This window comes from Neodiprion fabricii, chromosome 6, assembly GCF_021155785.1.
Source record: "Neodiprion fabricii isolate iyNeoFabr1 chromosome 6, iyNeoFabr1.1, whole genome shotgun sequence".
Lineage (NCBI taxonomy): Eukaryota > Metazoa > Arthropoda > Insecta > Hymenoptera > Diprionidae > Neodiprion > Neodiprion fabricii.
The window spans coordinates 7,805,530-7,828,262 of record NC_060244.1 but is presented as its reverse complement, the minus strand read 5'-3'; the positions used below and the strand labels follow the sequence as shown (position 1 = coordinate 7,828,262).

Sequence of the window (22,733 nt, the reverse complement as noted above, 5' to 3'; positions counted from 1 at the left end):
TGGCAAAGACGCATCAATCTTCGAATCTCCGACCCAGGATCGACTAAAATTCCTTTTCCGTCATCGAGAGAATTTTGTTTGAAAACCAAAAGAAATTTCTAGCCGTAATTTCAGCAATATTCGTGTTACCTATAAGCAAGAAACAAAAAAATTGATTTTTCACAATGAAACGAAGCGATATTAAGTATTGAGCTGCTATCGTTGGAACGAGAAAATATTGGAACCGGGAACGAGGACTCGATTATAGCTAGGATCGCTTCGCTCCCTCGGGATTAGCAAGCAGCAGTGAGGTAAGTGTAAATTCTGTATCGTCGTTAACGGCTTCTCTGGTGCAGGTAAGTAGGCAATAAGTATTGCTCAACGAGAATCCCGTCTTAGGTTACACACACACACACACACACACAATGAACGCGATTCCAATTTGCATAAGCCAATAACTGCACCGGAATTAGTTCGTTCTTATCACCCTGGCGCGATTCGAAACCGCGTTTATTTCAACAGCCACACGTATTCGACCCTCAGCTGCGCGCGATGCGTTACAAATGGATAATTAGGAAAATACTAAACGCCCAATCGCCGTGTCTCGATAAGTGTGCAATGGCTCCGTATTTCGATGAATTGTAAAACGAGATGAAAAAGAAAAACATGCATCACGCGTACAACGATCGTAGTATTTGCAGAATTATAACGAAGGGTTTTAGATTCAAGAACCCCTCTGGGTATAAGAAATAATTTCAAGTTCGCAGATTGTAGAACGGCGACAATTTTTCCTCTGCGTGGATCAAAAAGATGTGTCTAAAAGCGGATTTAAAACCTGAGCATAGATTAGGATTGGAATATAGATATAAGGATGCTAGCCGAGAAATATCCTTAAAGTAAAAGTGAAGTGACAAAATTCTGTATTATATTGCACGTTGAATTTACACACACGTAACTACATACATATATAACCGATCAAATCGAGAATTATGTAAATTTGCAAACGGTTCGAATTGCGACAAAATAATTTATACTCGTGCATAATAATATATTTAGGTATATCTATAGATATACAACTTTAGGAAAAATCATATTATACACATTTAAACATACATACGTATATACATGTACATGTATATGTATGAAGCGATCACCCGACATTAAGAGTAATTTATTGCACAAAAGGAACGAAAAGGAATAAAGGATCCGCGATATAATATCGAGAAGATATTTTTATTTCACACATGTAATACACACATTGATGTAACACAGCGGTTATGCTGGCCGTTGAGCTTATGTTAATTATCCCATCGGTCGAGGCAGCGAAATATTCTTCCCGAATTCTTCATTAACCGATCGAGAAACTCGCAAGCTGGGAAAATTATCTCGCCTATATTATAACTTTTTTATTAATTATAGTTGAATTACAGTTTTTCCCGTACTGTTATTTTACCGGTGTACCATTTACCGAACACTCTACGCGAATTATCCACGCGAAAGATAATTTCAAGCTTTTTTCCGCATCCGTAAATCTATTCGAAAAAAAAAAAAAACATCTACTCGGTCTCGTACAAACGAGCAGCAATAACCCAACGCCTCATTGATCTTTGGGTATCTGTCTTATCGATTATCACGATCTCTCTCTCTCTCTCTCACTCTCTCGCACGCGCCTAATCGGGTGAAAAAATACTGTCAGATAAAAAAAGAATACAGGAGAAAAAAAAAAAAAAACACGAATACGCGCGGGTCGCGACGAAGAAGTGAGTAGCTGAGAAAAAAGGGCTGACCAGGCGAAGGCATGGCCGTTTTTATACATATTCCTTATCTCTCGAAGCCGTTCTTCGCAATCATCCAAGAAGCTGACCGCCCCTCCCCCCCCCCCCCCCTGCCCCGCCCTCGAAACGGGGTCAACGAGATAATAAATGCAGTCAATGTGCAAAAAAATTGTATGGAAAAACTTGCAATATATGTACAAATTTATATACAGCTGCAAAACTTGAGACGACAGCGACGACACTGAAGAAAAAATGTATAATGCGCTGATAAAAAATGAAAGAAAAAAAAAAAGAAAAGTGACGAAAATTTGTCGACATATTTTTGATTATTGATCGGACGGAGGTTGGAAATGCGAGTGGCGACATCAAAGTGAACGGAAAAAGACGCCGCCGAATCGTGGAAAAATTCTGTGGCTTACCAGGCTAGGATTTAGAGGCAACGGTATCCGTCGAGAGTCTAGACGTTATAAAATCCGCAGGTCAAGTTCCAGGACACGCCGCCATATACGTCCTGCGGGACGTTCGAACGCGTTATACGTATAAGTTCATGGCTGCTGGACCTTATTTCTTCGTTCGATTCGATTTCCGTTTAGTCTCTGCTCGCGACTGCAGCCGGCCGATAAATCTCTGCACTGCAGTCTTATACGCAGCAAGGAAAAGATCCCTCTTCTCTTCTTCTATCTTATTCCAATACTTCCGACGTATCGAATTACCGTTTATAGTGGAATAAAGCGAGGAGGTGGAACCGAAGAAGCCGATTCGACGGTGATCGGTAAAGAGAATCCCTTCGTCCTGATCCTGATGCACATTCCTCGAGCCCAACTTCGCTTCCTTGATCCCTTCAGTTTCTATCCAGTTTCAAACTCGATCCGTACGATCGAACAAAACGCGAACACTTGGATGCCTCGGATATAGAGAAGTCGACAGACGTTGTGGGACATCTAATCCTGCATTCAATTGAGGACGCACAAACTGCCGGTCAACGTTTTCCCTTTCATTATTTCTCAAGGGAACAGCTCTATGCGACAGCGAAACTCCAAAGTGTTTCGATTTATGTGATATTGATTAACCTGTTTCGCGAGACAAGTGTTAGATAAGTTTCTGCGGGTTAGTAGTCGAAGTAACGTCCAAGATTGGTGGACTTGAGTTACCGGTTATGATGTCAAGGTCAATCGGAGAGAAAGAGGTTCAAATTTCCCTGACATTCAGATGGCGTGTCTAATGGTATCAGGACGTATGCGCCATTGTACGAACTTTCGCCACGCCTAAGGGTAAGAAGGCGTTTTTTTTCCCTTTTTATATTGACGCGAAAAATATGAGGATACATTGGAAAACGTTGAAATTGAAAAATGGATAAATAAACGGTAAAAGGTCGTAAGTACTGACGGTTTTGCCCTTTTATCGCAAACCTTATGAAAAATAATCACGTACACTTATGGTGCATGTAACCTTGACGTCCTTATACCATCGGACAGGCGATGCAACACCACTCGTAAAGAGACGAAATTTCTCCGAGTATCAATCCGTTCGAGAGAATTTTCCCTGATCCGGTCCCTCGCTTGATAAGAATTAGAACCAATGACGCATCGAACTAATCAATGGTCCGTGAGTCTCTCCTATCAAGGGGATATTTTGTCCGATCGAGGCATTAGTTCGCTGAAAAGAGGATCGAAGGTCGACCTGTCCGAAGTTTAGAGTGGGCTCGAGGTTCAGCCACCCGAATGGAATCCGACCCGGCTAACCGTTAGCTAATACCTAACCCTAATGGTAGGTGTAGTCGGTGGGCACTGGTTATAAAAGGAGTATCGACGGTTACCTCTCTTTCCTGCCGCAGGGTCTGACCGCGTCGTAGCGGACGCTGAGCTTCCTTGCGTGATCCTTGGGCGTCCGAGATCCCTCGGCTCTTGTCTGAATGTGCAGATCCTTGAGGAGATTGGTTGGCCAACAATCGACGATGTTCGGTCATTTTATTTCAGTCGTTATCAAATTCTTATATTCGTAAGGTACGTTGAGAAAAATTTCATTTGTTACATTAAGAAAACTGTTTGAATATCGTTGGAATTACAAGAAAAGAGGTACGCCTAACCATTTTGCGCTATCGTCGATCCTTTTTTGGTTATTGCAACGCAAAATCAGTTTCTGATGTTTACTCTACTTTTTTAGTGACGCAAGGCTTTAACGTCGATTTATTCCTGCACATATTTTTCGATTGTGGTAAAAAATGAAAATAGTTAAGGACTGAGCGGTAACCGCAACTTAAAATTTCTCTCAGTGTAAGGTTTTAAAGGTTTGTTTGAAAATACGAAAATAGAAGGTACTGGAATTGTAAACGAAAGCTTGGATGTCGTTGCTTCATTTCGGATAACTTCAAAGTTCATAAAAATCTAGTAGATTCGTTCAACTTCGCTCTGCGATAGCTAGTTTTATTCTGTAATAGACTATTTATTACAAGTTCACTGAAGCATGTTTTTTCATGTTAATGTTACAAAATTAGAAAAAAAAAATCTGTTTCGGTAACATTGCAAAATGAGTCATGGTATAAATTCTCATGATTTCTAAGATTTCATATAATTTCTTAAGATTACAAAGAGATTCCTGTAATCCTATATGATTTTTCATAACTACCAATGAATACCTTGATGATTACTAATGCGGAATTTTATTTTAACGCTACTGATTTAAATATAACTACGAAGATTACGATATGAAACACCCCTTGATAGATTAAAAACGAACCAGATTAACTAGATTCTTAACAACTTTGAAGGGATTTGGAACAAAGCATAAATATCTAATTATAAACTTTCGTTTATCGTAATTTCAGTACTTTCTATCTTTTGACGTTTGATTCTCGTGTCTTTGGAAGCCAACAATTTGATCAATACTCAGTGCACGACTATCTGGGAATAAAATTGATGACACGCATCGATTTTTGGCCGACCAACCTCCTTAGCTTCGAGGAGTTCGTACGACTTGAAGAAGAATTCGTTTCGACCGACCCTTCGACGACTTCCAAGGCACTCGCAGCACCGCGGCATCCTGATCCTGATGTCTGATTACGTATTATCGCTAAGCACAGCACAGTTTCCGTCCCCTTTTCCGTCTCTCAACCGATCATCATCCACCAGCAGATGTTGTTGCAGACATTTCGAAGTTCGTACACGTTCTCGGGAAAAATAACTGCCACGTTACTCACGAGAATTCGGCTCCGTCTTTCGGCCACAGCCTTAGATATATAGCTATAATAATTCACCAGCTCGAAAAGCTGGGGTGTTTGCTTCGAGTAAACGTCTCTCTCTCTCCTTCTCTCTCGCTCTCTTTTCCCGATCGCGAATCGATCTTTGGCAAATTGGCAAACACTCTCTATTCCTTTTTCTTTTCTCGAATTGCTCCTATCGCGGAATCAAATTGTTGACCGTTTGTTCGGAAAATGTAATAATATATTGACAATGACATGTACTAATTCTCTCCGTCAATCCAGCCGTTCACTTTCTTCGTCAACACACGTCGGCTTCCGGCTTTGTAAGAATCTCCAATAAGCTTTACGGAGTTGTTTATCAAGTCAACGAAGACCCTTCAACGGAATCATAATAAGTTGAGCTCCAATTTGTGAGGAAGGAAATTTTGTATCTTCGACAATTGCAATATTCTCGTCTCTCGTACGGTTCAGTTTCTGACAGTTTCCCGAGTAACTCCCAACTCCGGATGACAAGATCGATTACCTATTAGCGATGTAAAAAGCTCGTACACAAAAATCAAGCTCAACTCGGCTACTTCAAACTTCACACTTCACAATATCGCCAATTACTCCTCAGCAATGACCTTCGAAACCGTGCAACAATAAATTGTCCGCACGAACGATTTCGCCGGTTCGAATTACCCGCGTTCCAATTCGGAAGTTAAATGGAACAAATTCGTTAGTTTCAGACAGTAACAGGGTCGCGTTATCCACAAAATTGATGAGAATCTTCACCGCAACCGGATGTACCCAGAGGGTATATTATAATAAACAGAAGGATCTCCCCCCTGTCTGCAGTGACTTGACTTTCCAAGACCAGATCCAAAGTGCTACTGAAAGGGTTTCTGCTCAAGTACCGAGGAGTCTGCTACACGTGTCACGTCGTTCTGTCCTTCTCGTAAAATGGTCTTCTTCCTCTTCTTCTTCCTCTTCTTCTTCTTCGTCTCGATGAATGATACATAGAATTTAACGTGCAGTCTGTACACCGTACGCCCTAAGAAACCAACTTGAGTGCTAACGGATAAGTCAACAATTACTATTCACCAACAAATATGCCCCGTTTTATTTATGGAACCGGTTGTCTTTACGCGGCTTCATACGATACGATGATAAAATCTGTGAGTAGTTTTGTCCTAAAAAAAAAAAGTATCATTTCAGTCCAAATAATTTCGAGAGTATCGTACGTTTGCGACGTCTTTGTCAATTCCCATTTTACTTCGAAATAGCGACGCTTGGCGGTAGCGATATTTGAGAAACGTTATTAATCAACATCGTAATAAAAGCACGGAAGCCTCTGGGATAAGATTAGTTACAGAAACTTGGGCCTTATCGTGGGTCCCGAGTTCTGTTCCGATACGCGGAGGAAGAGCGAAGATCAACAACCCAAGAGTGTATTTCTTATCTCCGGATGCGGCGGCGGCTGCTGTTGCTGCGTATAATAGGATACAAGTGGAGAAGACGCGGCGCCCCGAGATATTCGCTAATATGAACAATGTTGAGCGTACATCTTTGAGTAACGGAAAAGCGTCTCGAACAATGTGTGGAGTAATGAAAATTTGGATAATCCCGAATTGCGAAATATGTAAGCAGCAGCAGCAGCAGCAAAGCTCGCTCTCGGTACACGCTCGTTAAAAATGGTCACGTATATTAAACTCCTCGTTCTCGTCGGCGTCGATGAGAGGAGATGCAGCGATGCCTGCCGTTTCAACCGCGTGCAGACGTTAAAATTAGTTTTTGCCAGGATGCTGCAGCAACGGCTGCGGATCGTCGGGCGCCTCGGCCGTCTGCATACTTCCAGTGAAATCTTTTATACTTTTTCTCACTGCTGTATGTTCAGTCAGAGATATACCTCGCGAATGTGCGTTACACCCCGTAAATAAAACGGAATTTATACACGCATGCATGTAGGTACGTGTAATGTACCTAAATTTGTAGCTTGCTTCGCATCTTTATTGGATGATGGCTTATGGATCACTGCAAGGATTATCGGATGGCTGTTGTTCTAATATAAATGTTCTTACTGCGGTTGGGTTCGTGAAAATTTTTATACAAATATCTTGCGTCAAACTTAAAAGTGGCTTGAACAAAAAAGATTCAATTGAATTTGATTGAAAAATTCCTCGTACAAATTCAGACAAAAATCTTTAAACATCGTCACGGAAATGACATTCTTATGTTTTTTTTTCACCGATACAATATATGAGGCGTTCCACCCCAAACCGATCTACGTCTGGCCCTGTCCATCGACAATTTTATTTATTTTTAAATAAGATGTAAAGAGTAGAAAAAAATCATCTGTCACTGAGTTGGGGCTTTTTATGAACGACGGGTTTGATTTTTACTGCTCCCAAAACCTCGAAAACCTAATTCCCTAACGAATAGCCCCCAATCGATTGGCTTTGAATGTTTCTCATGAATTCCTTGTTGAATAAAAAAACGACAATTTTCAGACCAAAGTGGAATCGCTGCGGGAAAGCTTTCGGTTCAAAAGCTACATTAAAAACCAGTCACAATCGAATCTAATAACAATTTAAACAATACAATTATTCTTATTCAATCCGATTTTTCTCACTTTTTAATTACTGTACTCGTAGTTACATCGCTGAATTAGAATTTCAAAGAACATTGTTCCGGATAATGACTACATCCAAGCGTATCCGTCATTACATGCATATACATCCGAAACGCACAATGCGTATGCAGCTTCGCGTGCGCAATATCGAAAGCACGATTCATGCATAGTTAGAACACATCGCGAGGTATGCATAGGTAGGCGCACACGTGTATAATAAGGTATCCTCGCACCGGAACTCCCGCAACGGAACATCTGTTTATCATTGTTAACGGGTTAAGTATAATGTCAGTGCATGCGGCAAGACGGACGATCCCTGTTAAGAGTTCCGGGTTTAAAGACCCCCGGGGTTACAACTTACACCGGTGCCCTGCACCCTTTCCGCTTATCGCTGCAACGTCGACAATTAACGCACTGCACGCGCCCCGGTGTAATTACAGGCATTACAATCCCGACTGCGTCGCAGCTGGGCATTTGGTCTTGTCCGTACGTTGTAACGATTCGAATATCCCCGCTTCGTACCGAAACAAGTATCTACTCCGTTGAAATTGACCCTGATTGTAGGTCACGTGGTGTAGGCCTTCATTGTTGGAACACCGCGTGTAAAATTGATTATCCCGATATGTGTCTGTTAGTTTATGTTTCTTGGAGAAGAGTTCAACTTCGATAACGAATGAAATAATTTATCGATCCGAAGATTCCGTTTCACGTTATCAAATCAGATTTGTAAAACATCGAATATACGAGGTATCTTCGACGATATAATTACACGGATACGCGCTTGAACCAACCTGACACCGTCGTTGGTAACATCGATTGAACTGCTCTGCTGGTAATAAATGATTAGTGAATAAAAATACTCGAAAATGAATGAAGATAGAGAGAGTATTTGAAAAGGAATAAAGAAAAGTTAGCGAAACAATTTTAATGAAAGAAAAACGATTTCTATTTACGATTTTAACCAATCGGTGATACTTGAAACTATAACGATGGTAAATTTAAACTAACTCGTAGAAAGAAACAGGAGCATTGACAGAAGAAAGTGTAATCGTTGGAAGAAAAAATTATTATTACTCAATTCAATTAATCAAAAACCAGCAGTTCTCAAGATTTTGCCGCTAATTTTTATAGCTGCGAAACGATGATGGAAAGAAATGTGCCTGAAGTTTCGAAGGTTCGTTCGAACGAAAACACGTTTAGTAAGCCACTTATTATACCAAATGAGTTTTCGTCGTTGACGTTTTGCACGAGTGAAATGATAAATTTATATATAAATTCGTACGTTAGTTTTTGAGAAAACTTGTGTATACTAACAACGACTATGTGATCACGTTGTATAAAACCATGTTGAGGGAAAAAGTCATCATTTTGCGACTTTAGTATTGTCTAAAATTCAGTAAACCGTAAAAGAATTTAAACAATCTCTGTATAAAAATAACAAATCGTCGTTTAGAATTGATTCCAATAGCCGATAAGAAACAATTGGAACTGTAAACAATTATTCCACCTGCCGATGCAAACTTTGTTAAGTTCAACGGATTATTCTTTCTCTGTGCAATTGTTTATTTAAACGCGTGCGTTACAAGACATTTGCGTACATTACGCAGCATCCTCGTAACTATGCGGGAAAAGGACGACTACTCTCTTACACGTAGAGACCGGAGAGCCCGGAAAGCCAGGGAATCATTCCGCCGAGTGGTTTTCTGGTTTTTAAACGTTGAACGACTGCAGCAGCATCAGAAATACGAGATAAAATCTTATATTTACATTCCCCAGCGATCTTTGGCCATATTTTTTACAGATAGACACGATTTGTTTATGCCGCGATCGAGAGATCGCGAATTATTCTCCCGACATCCCCTAAAATCGAGGATCCGAACCTCGATCTTCGTACTTTCCTTTTTCGCAGACGCTCCGTGAATTCGGCATACGGAATGCGCCGAGTTTTCGCGGGGAAAAAGTGAGGGAATAAATAAGCAAAAATTTATTCCGTATCGCGAATACTAAGCACCGCGTTTTCACAGATTTAAGTCTTGCATGCATGGCCAAGGAAATTACGAGGCGCAACTTTTGATCGCCTGCACGAATCCTGCGAGACAGATCGTTACCTTTAATCCTGATGACCAATTTTTAATTTAAAGAATTGGGAGAAGGATTCGGTTACGAAGGTACACTCGCAACATGATTCGAGTCCAATAAATCATGTAATTGGTTTCGGAAAACTGGTGACATTTTTTCAACAATAAACCTAATCAGCGAGTATCGTGCAATTTTTGTTGAGGAAATCCCTATTAGAGATTTTACCGTTTTCAGCTCAGCAATTACAGATAAACATAATTAAATCTACCGGAAAATGAAGGGATGAAAAAATCCGCGCTTCTGCAATTCTATAATTCCGCGGCCTAATTCGCACGATATATTGTTTTCTCCGTTTTTCCAATCAGCTTACAGAGCCAGAGGTAGAAATATTTCGATATATGTTGCGCCTGAATCAACGAAGGTATTATAGCTCTATATATGCATATTAAATGTATACCTATACTCATAGTACGTGTACAAAATATAATTCACAAAGAATATTTATAAGTATAACAGATACACATAATTATCGGAATAAAATACAAACCACAAATTCACGTTAATAAACATAAAAAGCAGTAAGGAAAAAAATGTACAAATAATGAAAGAAAAATCATCCAAAAAAACGATATTTTCAGCAATTAATTTGATGAAACAACGAGGTTGAAAAATCGATCAAGACTCGCGCGATTCTCAATTTACGTTCATGAAAATCAGCTATAACGATTCAGCAGAATGGACAACTTCCGGCTGATTATTGTCCACGACAGAAATTCCAGAGATGGTTAATCTTTGGCCATATGCGTAGAAGATTGAAAATGATGAAAAAAAAAATTAGACAATTTTCCCGACGCGAAAGCAAAAAAAGTAAAAAATGAAAAACACAATATGATAAAAAGTTTCACCGGATTCCCCTCTTAATGAGAGTCCGTACTACGAAAGTTTCCATGGTGTATAAAATCATTTTTTACTTTCTATATATTCTCAAGTTTCTTTTAGGGCCTTTCACATGTATCATTATTATTATCATCATAATTAATTTTTTTTTTTTGCAACAAACCCAGAAGGTTCAACTGGGTCCATAGAAATAATGCCCATATTGATAGAACTCTGTTTAAACCCGACGACACAGTTTCATATTTTTCTAATTTGTCATGCCAACTTCAATTTCTATTTCTATTATTATCAACTTACTGCTTCCTTCAATGCACACCTTTACTCATTACGGAAGCAATTCGAATCAACATAGATTCAGTAGTTATAAACAAGTTCTGAAAAGTTGGTAGAGAAACGAAACACATAAAAAAAAACAAAAAGAAAAAATTGAAAAACCTCTACGAATAAATCATTTACGGAATAAGTTTAACGAACTTTTTCCGTACAGGTATGGTTAACTTAAAATTCAGAACACGGCGTGGGATAATCGTGGAAGGACACAGTATTTCATCGCTGGTAGTACGTATCAGCTGCCGCTGCTGCTGCTTTTACCGATGCTGGATGTAATTTCAGGCAGCAATTGCAGCAGCTGCATCGCCTCTGAAACGGGGATAGTCGATATGGTCATTGACACTCGTTTTCCTTCTTCACTGAACTTCGCGCTCGCGCTGCACAAGCGATTCTTGGATGTAATTGCCGTACGGACCCGACGTACGCTGTCACATGCGTATAGGGCATTCCGTCAGCTAACTCGGCCGGAACGTAACGTTATTGTCCCAAAACTCTTGAAATTTTTTTTCCTCGAAATACGATTCGTTTGTAAATTCTACCGTTTAGCTAAAAAATCTACGTTTGTTTAAATATTTATTTATTTACTTTGTATTTTTCTCGTGCTTAATTTTAGGTACCTAACGACTGTACGATTTATCCAACCATTTCCAAAGTTAAGAATAATATTTTATTCTATTATTCCATGCAAAGTTTCGTTCGTGTGTAATAAATTCAATACGCACTACCTGCAATAAGCCCATAAAATTTTGCAACGTGCATAATTCATTAATGGTATTTAATGAACAGTATTTGTGGTAAGAATTTGACAAAACAAAAAGAAACCAAAAAAAAAAAGCTAGAAACAATCGTAATACATAAAACAGAACAAGACTGTGAAGTTGAATGAAACTAGCATGGAATATCCCATATTTAACTATACATACATATGCTTAAGTTATGAGATATTTCAACTGAACAACTTTTATTTCCCTTGCGATCTGCGAATGCTTCTATTCCTCGTGTACTAAAAATCCAATTACACGCGGAAATTAAAAAAAAAAAATCATGATAATAAAATATACCATGTACGCGACTACATAATCTGATCTAGAAATGCGAAGGGACATGTTCGTTTTAAACAAAAAAAAAAAACAAATTAAAATAAGAAGGCTGCATTAATCAAAATTCAAACCGTCTTTCCGTGCAGTCCGTTGTATATAATCTGCCGGTATAATTACGAAATTATACGCCGTTGGCAAGGACAGCCACTTCGTTACGTCTGTGTGCGAATATTCTTGCACACAACTCGTAAACTTTAACTTTAATACACGTGCATCGGGCCGCGTTAATTATTCCTTCCCAGGAGAAGATAATTAAAAAATAAAAAATAAAATAAAATAAAAAAAAAATCCAAAAGCACGAACGGTCGAAAGAATTTGACTCACACTCGAACGTCTACCTACACCTACCTAAACCTACACTACTCTATCGATGTAAATTATGCAATTTGCAAAAGATGGGACATGTCGCCTGCCCGGAAATTTTGCAAGGGTATTTTCAACATCCACAATAATAATACCTGAGTAAATCATCGAAATTGCGTGAAAGAAAAATCTTTTTGCTCTATGGAATTCTATTCGACCATTTTTTTTGCATGGATTATACAGGGATCTACTGATAAAAGGAATGAAAAATCAATGTCGGGTGTTTTGAACACCAAAATAAAGTGTCCTCGAATCTAGAATTACTGTGTTACACGATTACGCAACGACCGCATCTCTTTTGTACACACGATTATAAAATAACGTAACGAAATTCATAACGTATCTACGATTTAGCGCACATCCGGTTCGCGTAATGGCATTGGTCCTAGACGGAAATACTTGTTATTCGTCACCTTTCGATGGTCAATGGCTCTAACAAAAACGGACGAAATTAACATAAAAAGCCGATTTTACCGACTGTTTCCGACGTTATCCGAGACAAGATAGGATTTTAGACCATCTTGAGTCCGGATATCGATTTGCGATAATCGCTGCGAAAAATAATTATCTATATTTCTCAATGTGTATAAGATGTAAATTGAATCATTAATCGCAGGATATCCGAGATGATAACAAGTATTATTTTTGTTTTATTTAAACAAGAAAGGATTTCGTACAATACATCGCATGGTTCGACAAATTTACAACTGATTTTTGCGAAAAATGGTCAAACTTTTTATCCAGAATAAATTATACGATAACTTTCCCTGACTTGATCTTCGAGTGGGAAGTTTTGAAACGTCTTAAAGTCAGCTGATGAAATGTGATTTTTCGTAAAGGAGAATAGCGAAAGAGAGTCTTTCGAGGCTGAGAATCGGTCGAGAATAAAATTATTCAATTAATGCGTTGATGAAAGGCGATGGATGGAAGAAGCCGAGAGACGTATTATTTACAGAGTATAATATTTAACGTACTCGCTGAGAGAACGAGAATATTACACATGCGCGATTTCGCGGGAATTCGCGATACGTATCAAAGAGGCGTCAGGATGCCGGGTACATAAAAGAAGTCGTTTTCAACTTTTTACACATCTTCTATTTTCAAAGCGATATCGCAGGAAGTTTACGCACAGTGATACACGGTGTGTATACGTATACATATAAACGAGCGGAAGTTCGCTTGACGCGATGAATTTAAAATGCGTGCTGCTGCTGCAGCGATACAATTATAACTTGAATAAAAACTAGCGAACAAGTGGATAACTGTTACAAAAAGATGGCACAGGCAGGAAATAGATTTTAACGCCGAAAAAAGATAACAAAAAAAAAAAGAAAAAGAACATCCCATCCTTGCAGAGTGACGCGGAGGTGCAAAATAACGGAAGTTGATTCTCTATAAGCTTAAATTGTATATGACCTGTAACATTTCAAGCTTTTCCGAGTTTTTTATGCGTACATCTTCTTATATTAAATTTCTCTACACGAAAGCACACAGAGAGAAGAAGTTCGCATCGTGCGATATAGATAGAAATAAAATTTACAACAAGGAAAGTTTGGTAATTTTGAATGCGCGGCATTATTGTGTAATAACAAGATTCTTTCAAAGTGGATTATACAAAGCGGCTCTCTGTGTGGTGCGGTGCCAGCCTATTTACGTTTCGCGTTGTATGCCCAACACTATAATAACGAGGCATAGAGCATTGTACCTGCAGACATCGGTGCTGCAAATAAGAAAAGACGATGATGAAAGAGATGAAGGGATATGACGGAACCAGCTCTTGCGGAATATCCGCGAAACACAGAAGAGAGATAAGCGTTGCGCGACTTTTTCTGATGCCGCAAGCTAGGGCGTTGAATCATTCTCGGAATTCACATCTCATAGTCATCGGATCGTCGTTTCTTCACAATTTTTTATCACATGCAAACGAATCATGCCCGGCACCGACGCAGAAATTACACGCAAGATTGAAACATTGAACAAGTACAACGCTGTATCGACTTACACGACCTTTCACCAAGCGTAAAGGTAAAAATACGTATTTTTTCGAAAGGTTATTAAAACGTTTGCGACAAAGAAATTGGCTGATACGACCCTTTACTCTTACGTTCGATATCATTTTTTGAAGAAATATAAAAAAATTTCGATTCTTACCGAAATTGATAAATCTTGATGGTTCGAAGGTTTCCGCATCGTTTACGATAAAAACATGAAAATGGCGAATGCGACTTTATATCATTTATAAAGGCGATGAATAAAGATATATTTTGTTGCTGAAAAGGCGTATCCACCAAACGTAAGACCTTTTATCTTCATTTGGTTTTTCGGCTAATTTTAGTATAGATACGCGTTCTGAGTGCTTTCCTAGCGATGCCGCGAAAAAAAAAATTATACGCCCACTTACTACCAATTTCGGCTTCTTGGTGCATACGTCTTTACACCGTTAGACACACGATGCATAAACGACTATTTAGCAACTTCGGAGATGAGAATGAAATTAGTAAAGTTACTGTAACTATGCGAGTTCATGAAAAATCTTTACTTCCCACCTTCGGGAACATCTAAAATTTCGTGAACCATGACAAATAATATATACTGATATTTTTCAAAAACAACTCGTTGAAAATCATTCTAAAATTGCGCGATAACGATTTTTTACGTTACGTTAACGTTATACTGATTTCCGACTCCGAGTATAACCTTCGGAGAGAAGACCTTCCTTTATTGCAAGGCTTGCTGAACTTTAATTACAAATTTCGTTTTCCCCTAAAAGTCCACGGTTACATTTAACTACACTGCAGTATCCAAATTTGGCAACGATTGTCTTACCGAAAACTTTTCTCACAATTATTTGATGTTACAAGTTAACCAACTTGACGGCGTGGGTGCCTAAAAAATATTTGTATGAAGGCCAGTAGGTTGCTGAGAAGCAACCCACGCATAACGTTCAATTCAAAGAGAAGAGATAACACGGCCCATACATGCATACGTACGAGGATCGTGGTTTTTCTTATCCATTCGTTTTCTCGTTCCCGTCGTTCCTCTCTCTCTCTCTCTCTCTCTCTCTCTCGCACTCTCTCTCTCTCTCTCTCTCTCACGACGAGCCTACACACAACATTCCAAAGAGGGCGGACACTCACCTCGGCCTTCTTACAGCGTTGCATCTTCCGCTCTCATCCCCGGGATCGAGTGGGTACGATACTCTCTACTCGGTCCGTTCCATTCAAATTGTTATGGGTGCGCGTCCCTCCGACAACCTGCAACGTGGAATGCGGAGGATTTGAGCGTAAGGAGAGCCGATTTCAAAGTCGGTGTCACATTGATGTTACGGAAAATCCGAGAGAAGAAATCACCGTTCTCCTAGTGTTTGATGATTTGGCCAGAATTCAATCGGTAATATACGCATTTTTAGGTATAGCTATTTTATTATTGAGATTTACCGATTTGGATATGCAATCCTAGAATCGCGAAACAACGATTTTTCACATAGGCACGCATCGCGTTACGAAATTCATGATCATTCAAAAAGTGCAGTAAGAAATTCGGATGAAATTTTTTCTATACAAACTCCGACGTCCAGAATGCGATTTAAAAATTTATACATCAATTAGGTGGTGTACGTTTCAGTTGAAGAAAAATAACTTATTACCTCAACGATATGATAACGAAAATTGAAGACTCGATTCAGTTGAATTTTAGTGTAAAGAAATATCTCTTCATTAAACTTGGGAAAACTCGATCGCGTTATAAGGTCTAATTTTTTTTTCAATAGTCATATCGTATAGTTTGTACAATATCAGTAAATCAAGATTTATTTCGATTATATTTGAATCTATTCACTAGAAATCGTCTAAAATTGTAATAAACAATCAAGTTGGCTTTTTCAATTAAAATTCACAGATTTAAAATTGTTTCTCAGCTACCCTAAAAAGATGATTTTCTTCTGGCTAACTTCACGATCTTATTTCATTCGGTATATTCTTTCTTCCCGAAAAATTCCCAATTCTTTCAAAACTCGAGAGTAGATTTTCATCCCGCGTGACGTTTGGAAGCCTTGATTATCGGACTGAGTCTAAACCTCTTTACTATGTTTATTTTTAACAAGTACGCGGGGGAATGCGGGCGAACGAGAGGCGAGAAGGATAACGCCCACGTACTCGCCATGTGTGTTGCTGATCGGAGAACGAGAAAGAGAATAAGAATGAGAAAGCGAATGAGAATGAGAATGAGTCAGTCAACGTCAGTCGACGAGCCTCGCCGTCGCCGGGAGTTTATAAGCTTTGTCGCTTTGCGTTGCCGGACTTTTTCAACCTCTCCGACAACTCGAACCCAACGAAACCCTATCATCGCACATATTTAAATATACCCAAAGACACGCGGTACAATATTATCCATCGTGCGATAAAGTAGTACAGCCTTTTGTTCTGTACAGCAATCGAACTCTTACTGCTTCAAATTTTGGACGAATCGACTCTACAGGTTGAAGAAAAAAAACCTCGCATTCGTTTTTTATCTCCTTCTCTCGTCGGATCATTGATAAAAGCTCAATTTTTACGTCGATTCGAAAAAGAAACCAAGTGTTGCAGTAGGTACAGGTACGTGTAAGGGGAACAAAAACCGGATTTCGAGGCAGTAATTGTATGTCATTAGAAACCGGAAGTCAAGAATAACAACGAAAAACGTACACCAGCCAGTGAAATGTAGTAGGTATATTCTAACTCACCATAAATAGATAGAAGCGAAGCGGCGTCTTACTAACGAAGATAGCCAAGCGAGAGGAGCTTGGTCAACACGACACGCCCGGCACACTGTTCGAATCACTCTCAATATAAACAAACATTGAACCACATCATCACCGTAATCGAATCACAAACATCATCATCACACGTTGAATATAAATAACCATATACATCGGCGTATCCTGGACGATTATCGTCGAGTTTCTTCTGGTATGATACGTAAGACGAACTATGAAACACTGAAGAAAACCACGAGACGTTCAACGGCTTTAACACACCGCGTATAGATTTACGGGAACAAAGAGGATAACGAGAAAGGATGTGGAAAGAAAAGAAATAAGGGGGGATAGGTGAAAACAGTCGAATACGCGTACTCCTTCCGCTTTATAACGAGAATAAATGAGATAACCTAGGCGGTGGTTGTTGCAGAGCGAGGAAAAACCGACGCGCCGCTCCTCGTAAGCCGAAGACGCCGAAACGGCGTTTGAGACCGGAAAACTGAGATAAACTACTCGGCGCGTTCAACCTTGCACGGGATAAATTATCCTCGAAAAACACCTGCAGCTATCGGTGTAGCATGGCTGCTGCTGCCGCGGCGATACTGGATGCGAGAATAGGCAACAGGTTCGTCGGAGGGGGGAGAGAGAAGAGAAGAGAAGAGAAGAGAAGCGGCGGTGGTCAGCGGCTCGGCAGGTAGATCGCCCGCCATCATGCCTTCAGTTCCTGCCCCAGCATCCAGCAACAGGTTGGCGGGGAAAGAAGAGGCGAGGAGGGCGAGGGATCACGGAATGAACAGAGGACTTGCCTGTAAGCCGGGCTCCTAATCCATATCCGACAATATTACACTGCAGCGTGCGTCACAGGACGGTTGTCGAAGGGCTTCGTTTACGATCACGCCGCGCAGCTGTCGTTATTACACTATTTCTCAACTTATTTACTGATTCTTACGCCGAGTATGTAATGGACAGGCGTCGTCTCCTTCGATTTTTCGCTGGGAAACAAATGAACGCTTACCGACTCGTGTCTTATTCAGCTACGTTCAGACGTTCGATTGCCTACGTCACAGCGACGATTTTCAATTGTTCGTAACGCTTTTGTATACCGATATCGGTTTGTTAACATTGCATCGTAATTTTTCCCCGCATGGAATATGAGTCATGAGGACTAATTTATTAAATCATCGGACGAACAACGATACTCGAATTAGCCATCGTGTCCGATTGATCTAGTAATACACTCGCTTCGAGGAGCACGACTTTGATGCGACATCCAGATTCCTAATGTATTTAGAAATTCTTACCAATTTGTACTCTGAACTTGTCGATTCCGTGTGGCAAGGAGACGTGGATGTTCTGTAATTTCATCACAAGCTATGAAGGAAGTTTTCCATTCACAGCTAATCCCTCATTGATCGTAAAGAGTTTCAGCACCTTCTTCAGCGTTTATCAGCACTGAAAACCAACGCAACAAGTGCCGCGCGACGTGAAGTTCGAAGCGGAACAGGATGCCGAAAATTCGCGAACATCTCGCAACTAGTGCCACCTGCACGTCAAAATGTAAAAGCGAAGTGAAAACAGATGGTGGCGTTGTCTAGCGTCGAAGAATAAAACAGTTTTCGCTCAGTATCGTCATCCTGTTTGCTCTGCGGTTTCTTGACTAACTTCGTCTCGCTTGAGATATAAAAACGAGGGGGAAAAAGATATACCAGGCGACGTCTTGTGCCGTTCGTTGGGAGCTGTCAATTTTGACAAAGCACGGAACGAGATGTCTGACGTTTGTAGATAACAGTTTAAAATTGCAACAGTTGACTGATTTTCTCAAGCGTGAAGATGTGCGATTCGAGTAATAAAAAGCGATGACGCTTCTACTTCGCGGTAGATAAAAAAAAAAGAGAAGAAAATGCACGGTGCAACGAGGTTTTGTTTGTTCGCGAAAAAGATATTGCTACTGTTGCTGCTCGTCGTCGTGCGATAGAAACTGGCTTCATTCCCTTCTCTACGCTCACCGTTCTTCCAACGAGCTCGGAGGGATTATTTGAGTCACTTTGTTTAACAGGCACGCCTAACCTTCGCGTGACTTACAAACTCGTTAACGAGGTTTCTTCTGTTACCCGAGAAATCGGAACGCGGCTGTGATCGAAAATGGCATGTGTACTGCTCAATCAGGACAATGTTCGCATAAAAATACCGTCCTCGGAGACGATCGAGAACGTGACCTACTACGAGATTGAAGTTACGGTGTCGTCGATCAAATGGACTCTGAGGCACAGATACAACGATTTCGCCGAACTCCACGAGACCCTCGTGGCCGAGCACTGCGTCGAGAAGGATATTCTGCCCCCGAAAAAGTTGATCGGCAACAAGAGCGAAGGGTTTATAGAGAAGCGGAGAATCGCCCTCGAGACCTATCTCAACTCGGTCTACACCTACCTGAAAAAAGCTATGCCGAGGGAGCTCGCTTTGTTCCTTGAATTTCACGTTTACGACATATTTTTTCTACTGCAGAACATGGCGCTTCGATTCTTCAACGAAGGTGTTACCATCCTTGAAAATTCACAGTTTCACACCTTTGATCTAGTCCAGGTATTGTAATTTCTCTCTTGATTCTGCTACCCGCGAGCCAAGATATGGAGCAATTTCGAAATTATTAGAATTTGTGCACAATCAGCTTAATTATGAGAGCATTGTTATTCATTTAATGGAACTCACCTCTTTTCATCCTGATTCCGCATTTTTTATTGCAGCTCTACGCCATCAGCAAACGACTGAAGCAGCCTCGTTCTCCCCTCGAAGTTGTCGATCGAAAGTTCGACTTTAGCCATGTCTTGGACTTCAATTCGCACTTAAGAAGCCTCGTGGTTGAAGGGAGCAGCGCTCCTTACGGTACAAGCAACATTGTGCCGTGTACTCTTCCAGTGGAATTTTCTACGTTTAGGAGCGTCGAGAATCTCACGATCGATGGGTATTCTGTGAACAGGATTTACAACATGGGAAATCTACGAGACACTGTGAAGGTTTTAAAGGTCCACAATACCTCGTTGAAGAACATCGTCGAACTTGCGATGTGCGAAGAGGTTCACAGGCACATCGCTAATGCGAACGATTCTCACCTTTGGTTAAAAGTCACGCAGTTGGATTTAAGCAGAAATAGAATCGAGACTATCGACGAAGCGATCAGACTTCTGCCCCACATCGAATCTCTGACATTAAACAACAATGCGTTGTCCGAAATATCGAATGTTACCCTGCTCCCAAGATTGTCCGAGCTTCACTTAGCATCCAACAATTTTACGTCGTTACCTGACAATCTGCATACCAAGTTGGGGAACATTGTTTTTATTGACCTTTCGCAGAACAAATTGAGCTCTTTGTCCGCCTTCGCAAAATTGTATTCATTAGAGGGATTGGACATTAGTTGCAACCACATCGAGGACATTGAGGAGATAAAATACGTCGGGTGTTTGCCCTGTTTGGAGAATTTGATGCTCACAGGGAATCCGGTTTCGACTATTGTTGATTACAGAGTCAAAGTATTACAGCCGTTTGGCAAAAGAGCAGCTGAAATTTGCTTGGATAATGAAAGACCAAACCAAAAGGAATTGGACACTGTTTCTATTTTACAAGCGCTCAGAATAGCGCGAGAAGGTAAACCTGTTGTCTTTAATGCCAATGACGAAGCTTTGTTCTCAGCGCAAGTTCCGAGCAGTTAGATTAGGCGTTACTTCGAAGTTAAGTGCACATGCAACACGCACTTGTTATAAAAGTGTCCAAAAAGAAGGAAAAAAGCTAAAGAAAAGAGAGAAATGCTTCGTCACTCAAAATTAGACAATATTCAGTGCAAAGAGACGACTTTCGTATGTTGTAGTTGGTAGATTGGTCGAAAGTTAGATTTTTAAGTATTTTTAATAACGATGAGCAATTAGCATTTTTACCAATTTCGACATCATCAAAGGCACTTTGTCCAGGTTTGTACCTTTTCATGACCCATTTTCTAATTCGTACCAACGTTAGGGTTGTATTCAACGACAGGAAACTTTCCCCAGAATCCTGCATTAGTATTCTGCATAACTGTCAGGTTAGTCTAGTCGCAGCTGATTTTTAAACTACTCGTTACCAAAGGTTAGGAACCAAGTTTGCGAAGTGTATCAGACTTCTGATAAACATTGCAGAACTTATAAAATGATAGATAAAGTTCTTTGCGAGGCTCAGTCCACTTAGTATTTATTAGGGTATTTTCATTCTGTGTTTAGCGAGGATTTCCTTCTCTCTGACTCACCGCATCCCATCTAAAGTAAATATTAATAATTGTTTATCACATTGAATATTGAACACGATCAATTTTCGCATGTATGTACATAGTGAGAGATGTGCATTGAAAAGTTTTGTTTCTTTACGCCAACTACTTACAACAAGCAGATCATAACTTAGTAATGTAAAATCTGATACAATAATCCATCAGTATGGGTACAATGTTATTTTTCTGACCTTGCAGTCAATTTTAATTAGATCGATAGTTTGCAATGAAGTTATTCTATTTAATTGATTTATTTAATTTTTCTTTCATTTCAATTCGGTGATATCTATTCAGTATGCTATACCAAAACTCAGTAGATAATAAGAATGAAACAGGAAAAGAAAACCATTGAAAATAAAGAATTAAATGGATATCGTTTTTACGACTACAAAGCTTCGGCTGTGTAGACTGAATTATATTACTCACATACAATATCCACATATAGTCACGCATACGATATTTACACGCAGTCGGTTATAGTTAGCCAGGGTAGGTTTGTAGCAGGCATTCGAAACAATTCACGGTAAACCCCCCATAACACTATTCTCCATTATTCTTTTTATACTCAATACTAAGACTAGAATTAATCTCCAATATGTATATTTACCACAAATTTGATATTAATGATGTCTGAAGTCGTTGTAATCACACAATGGAAAAACAAGAACGGAGACTAAAGACGCATCGAATATAATATATTATTTTAAAATTGAAATTCTAAAGAGGAAGATAGTCGAAATGAGATATAGTGTAAGATGAATTACTGTACATGAATATTTTTATTAATATATGTGTACCTATATATATATTATATATATGTATAAATAATCTGAATCTATACATGCGTCACTATTATTCTGTACATAAAACGAATCACTATTTTGTCAATAAAGTGAAAATCTGTGATATAAAACGGCCTGACTTTTATCGTAGGGATCAACACGCGAATAGAATATTGGTATAACAACGATATCGCGCATGTTACACCGATGTAAATGTAAGTACTATGACCGATGAAAATTAAATTCTGAATATGCCGTGACGATTTTATTCTTCGCCTTGAAAATAAGGACAGAAAACAAAAAAACACAATAAATTATAGATCACCGTCGTCTTATCTTAAACACCAATTAACAATCAGTAATTAATATCGTAATTGTACAGCGTTTAGCGTATTTTGTGGAAACAAATGGAAGAAGCATGCATATACATAGACATGTATTATACGCATGTAACGATGTTCGGTAGAAGCACTAATCGGCGATACGACCGAAAACTCTAATCGGTAACATGACATTCCACAAATAACTTCTTTCTTCTCTTGCATATTTCGCCGAAGCAGAAACAGATAACGATTAATCGTAAAACTAG

The 22,733-nt window shown here is 39.6% G+C and overlaps 1 protein-coding gene across 1 annotated transcript; it reads left to right on the top strand.

The window, feature by feature from the left end:
• Positions 1-18,476: 18,476 nt before the first annotated feature.
• On the top strand, positions 18,477-22,715 carry LOC124185328 (nischarin). The gene is made up of 2 exons (XM_046575994.1): positions 18,477-19,651; positions 19,813-22,715. Exons 1-2 carry the CDS (start codon positions 19,211-19,213, stop codon positions 20,776-20,778), a joined length of 1,407 nt encoding a protein of 468 aa, XP_046431950.1. The 5' UTR covers positions 18,477-19,210; the 3' UTR covers positions 20,779-22,715.
• Positions 22,716-22,733: the final 18 nt, after the last annotated feature.

Bases quoted from the DNA above. Each gene is read 5' to 3' on its own strand.
- LOC124185328 (XM_046575994.1), top strand. From the start codon at position 19,211: ATGGCATGTGTACTGCTCAATCAGGACAATGTTCGCATAAAAATACCG. The intron at 19,652-19,812 runs GTATTGTAATTT...TTTTTATTGCAG, and splicing joins ACACCTTTGATCTAGTCCAG to CTCTACGCCATCAGCAAACG.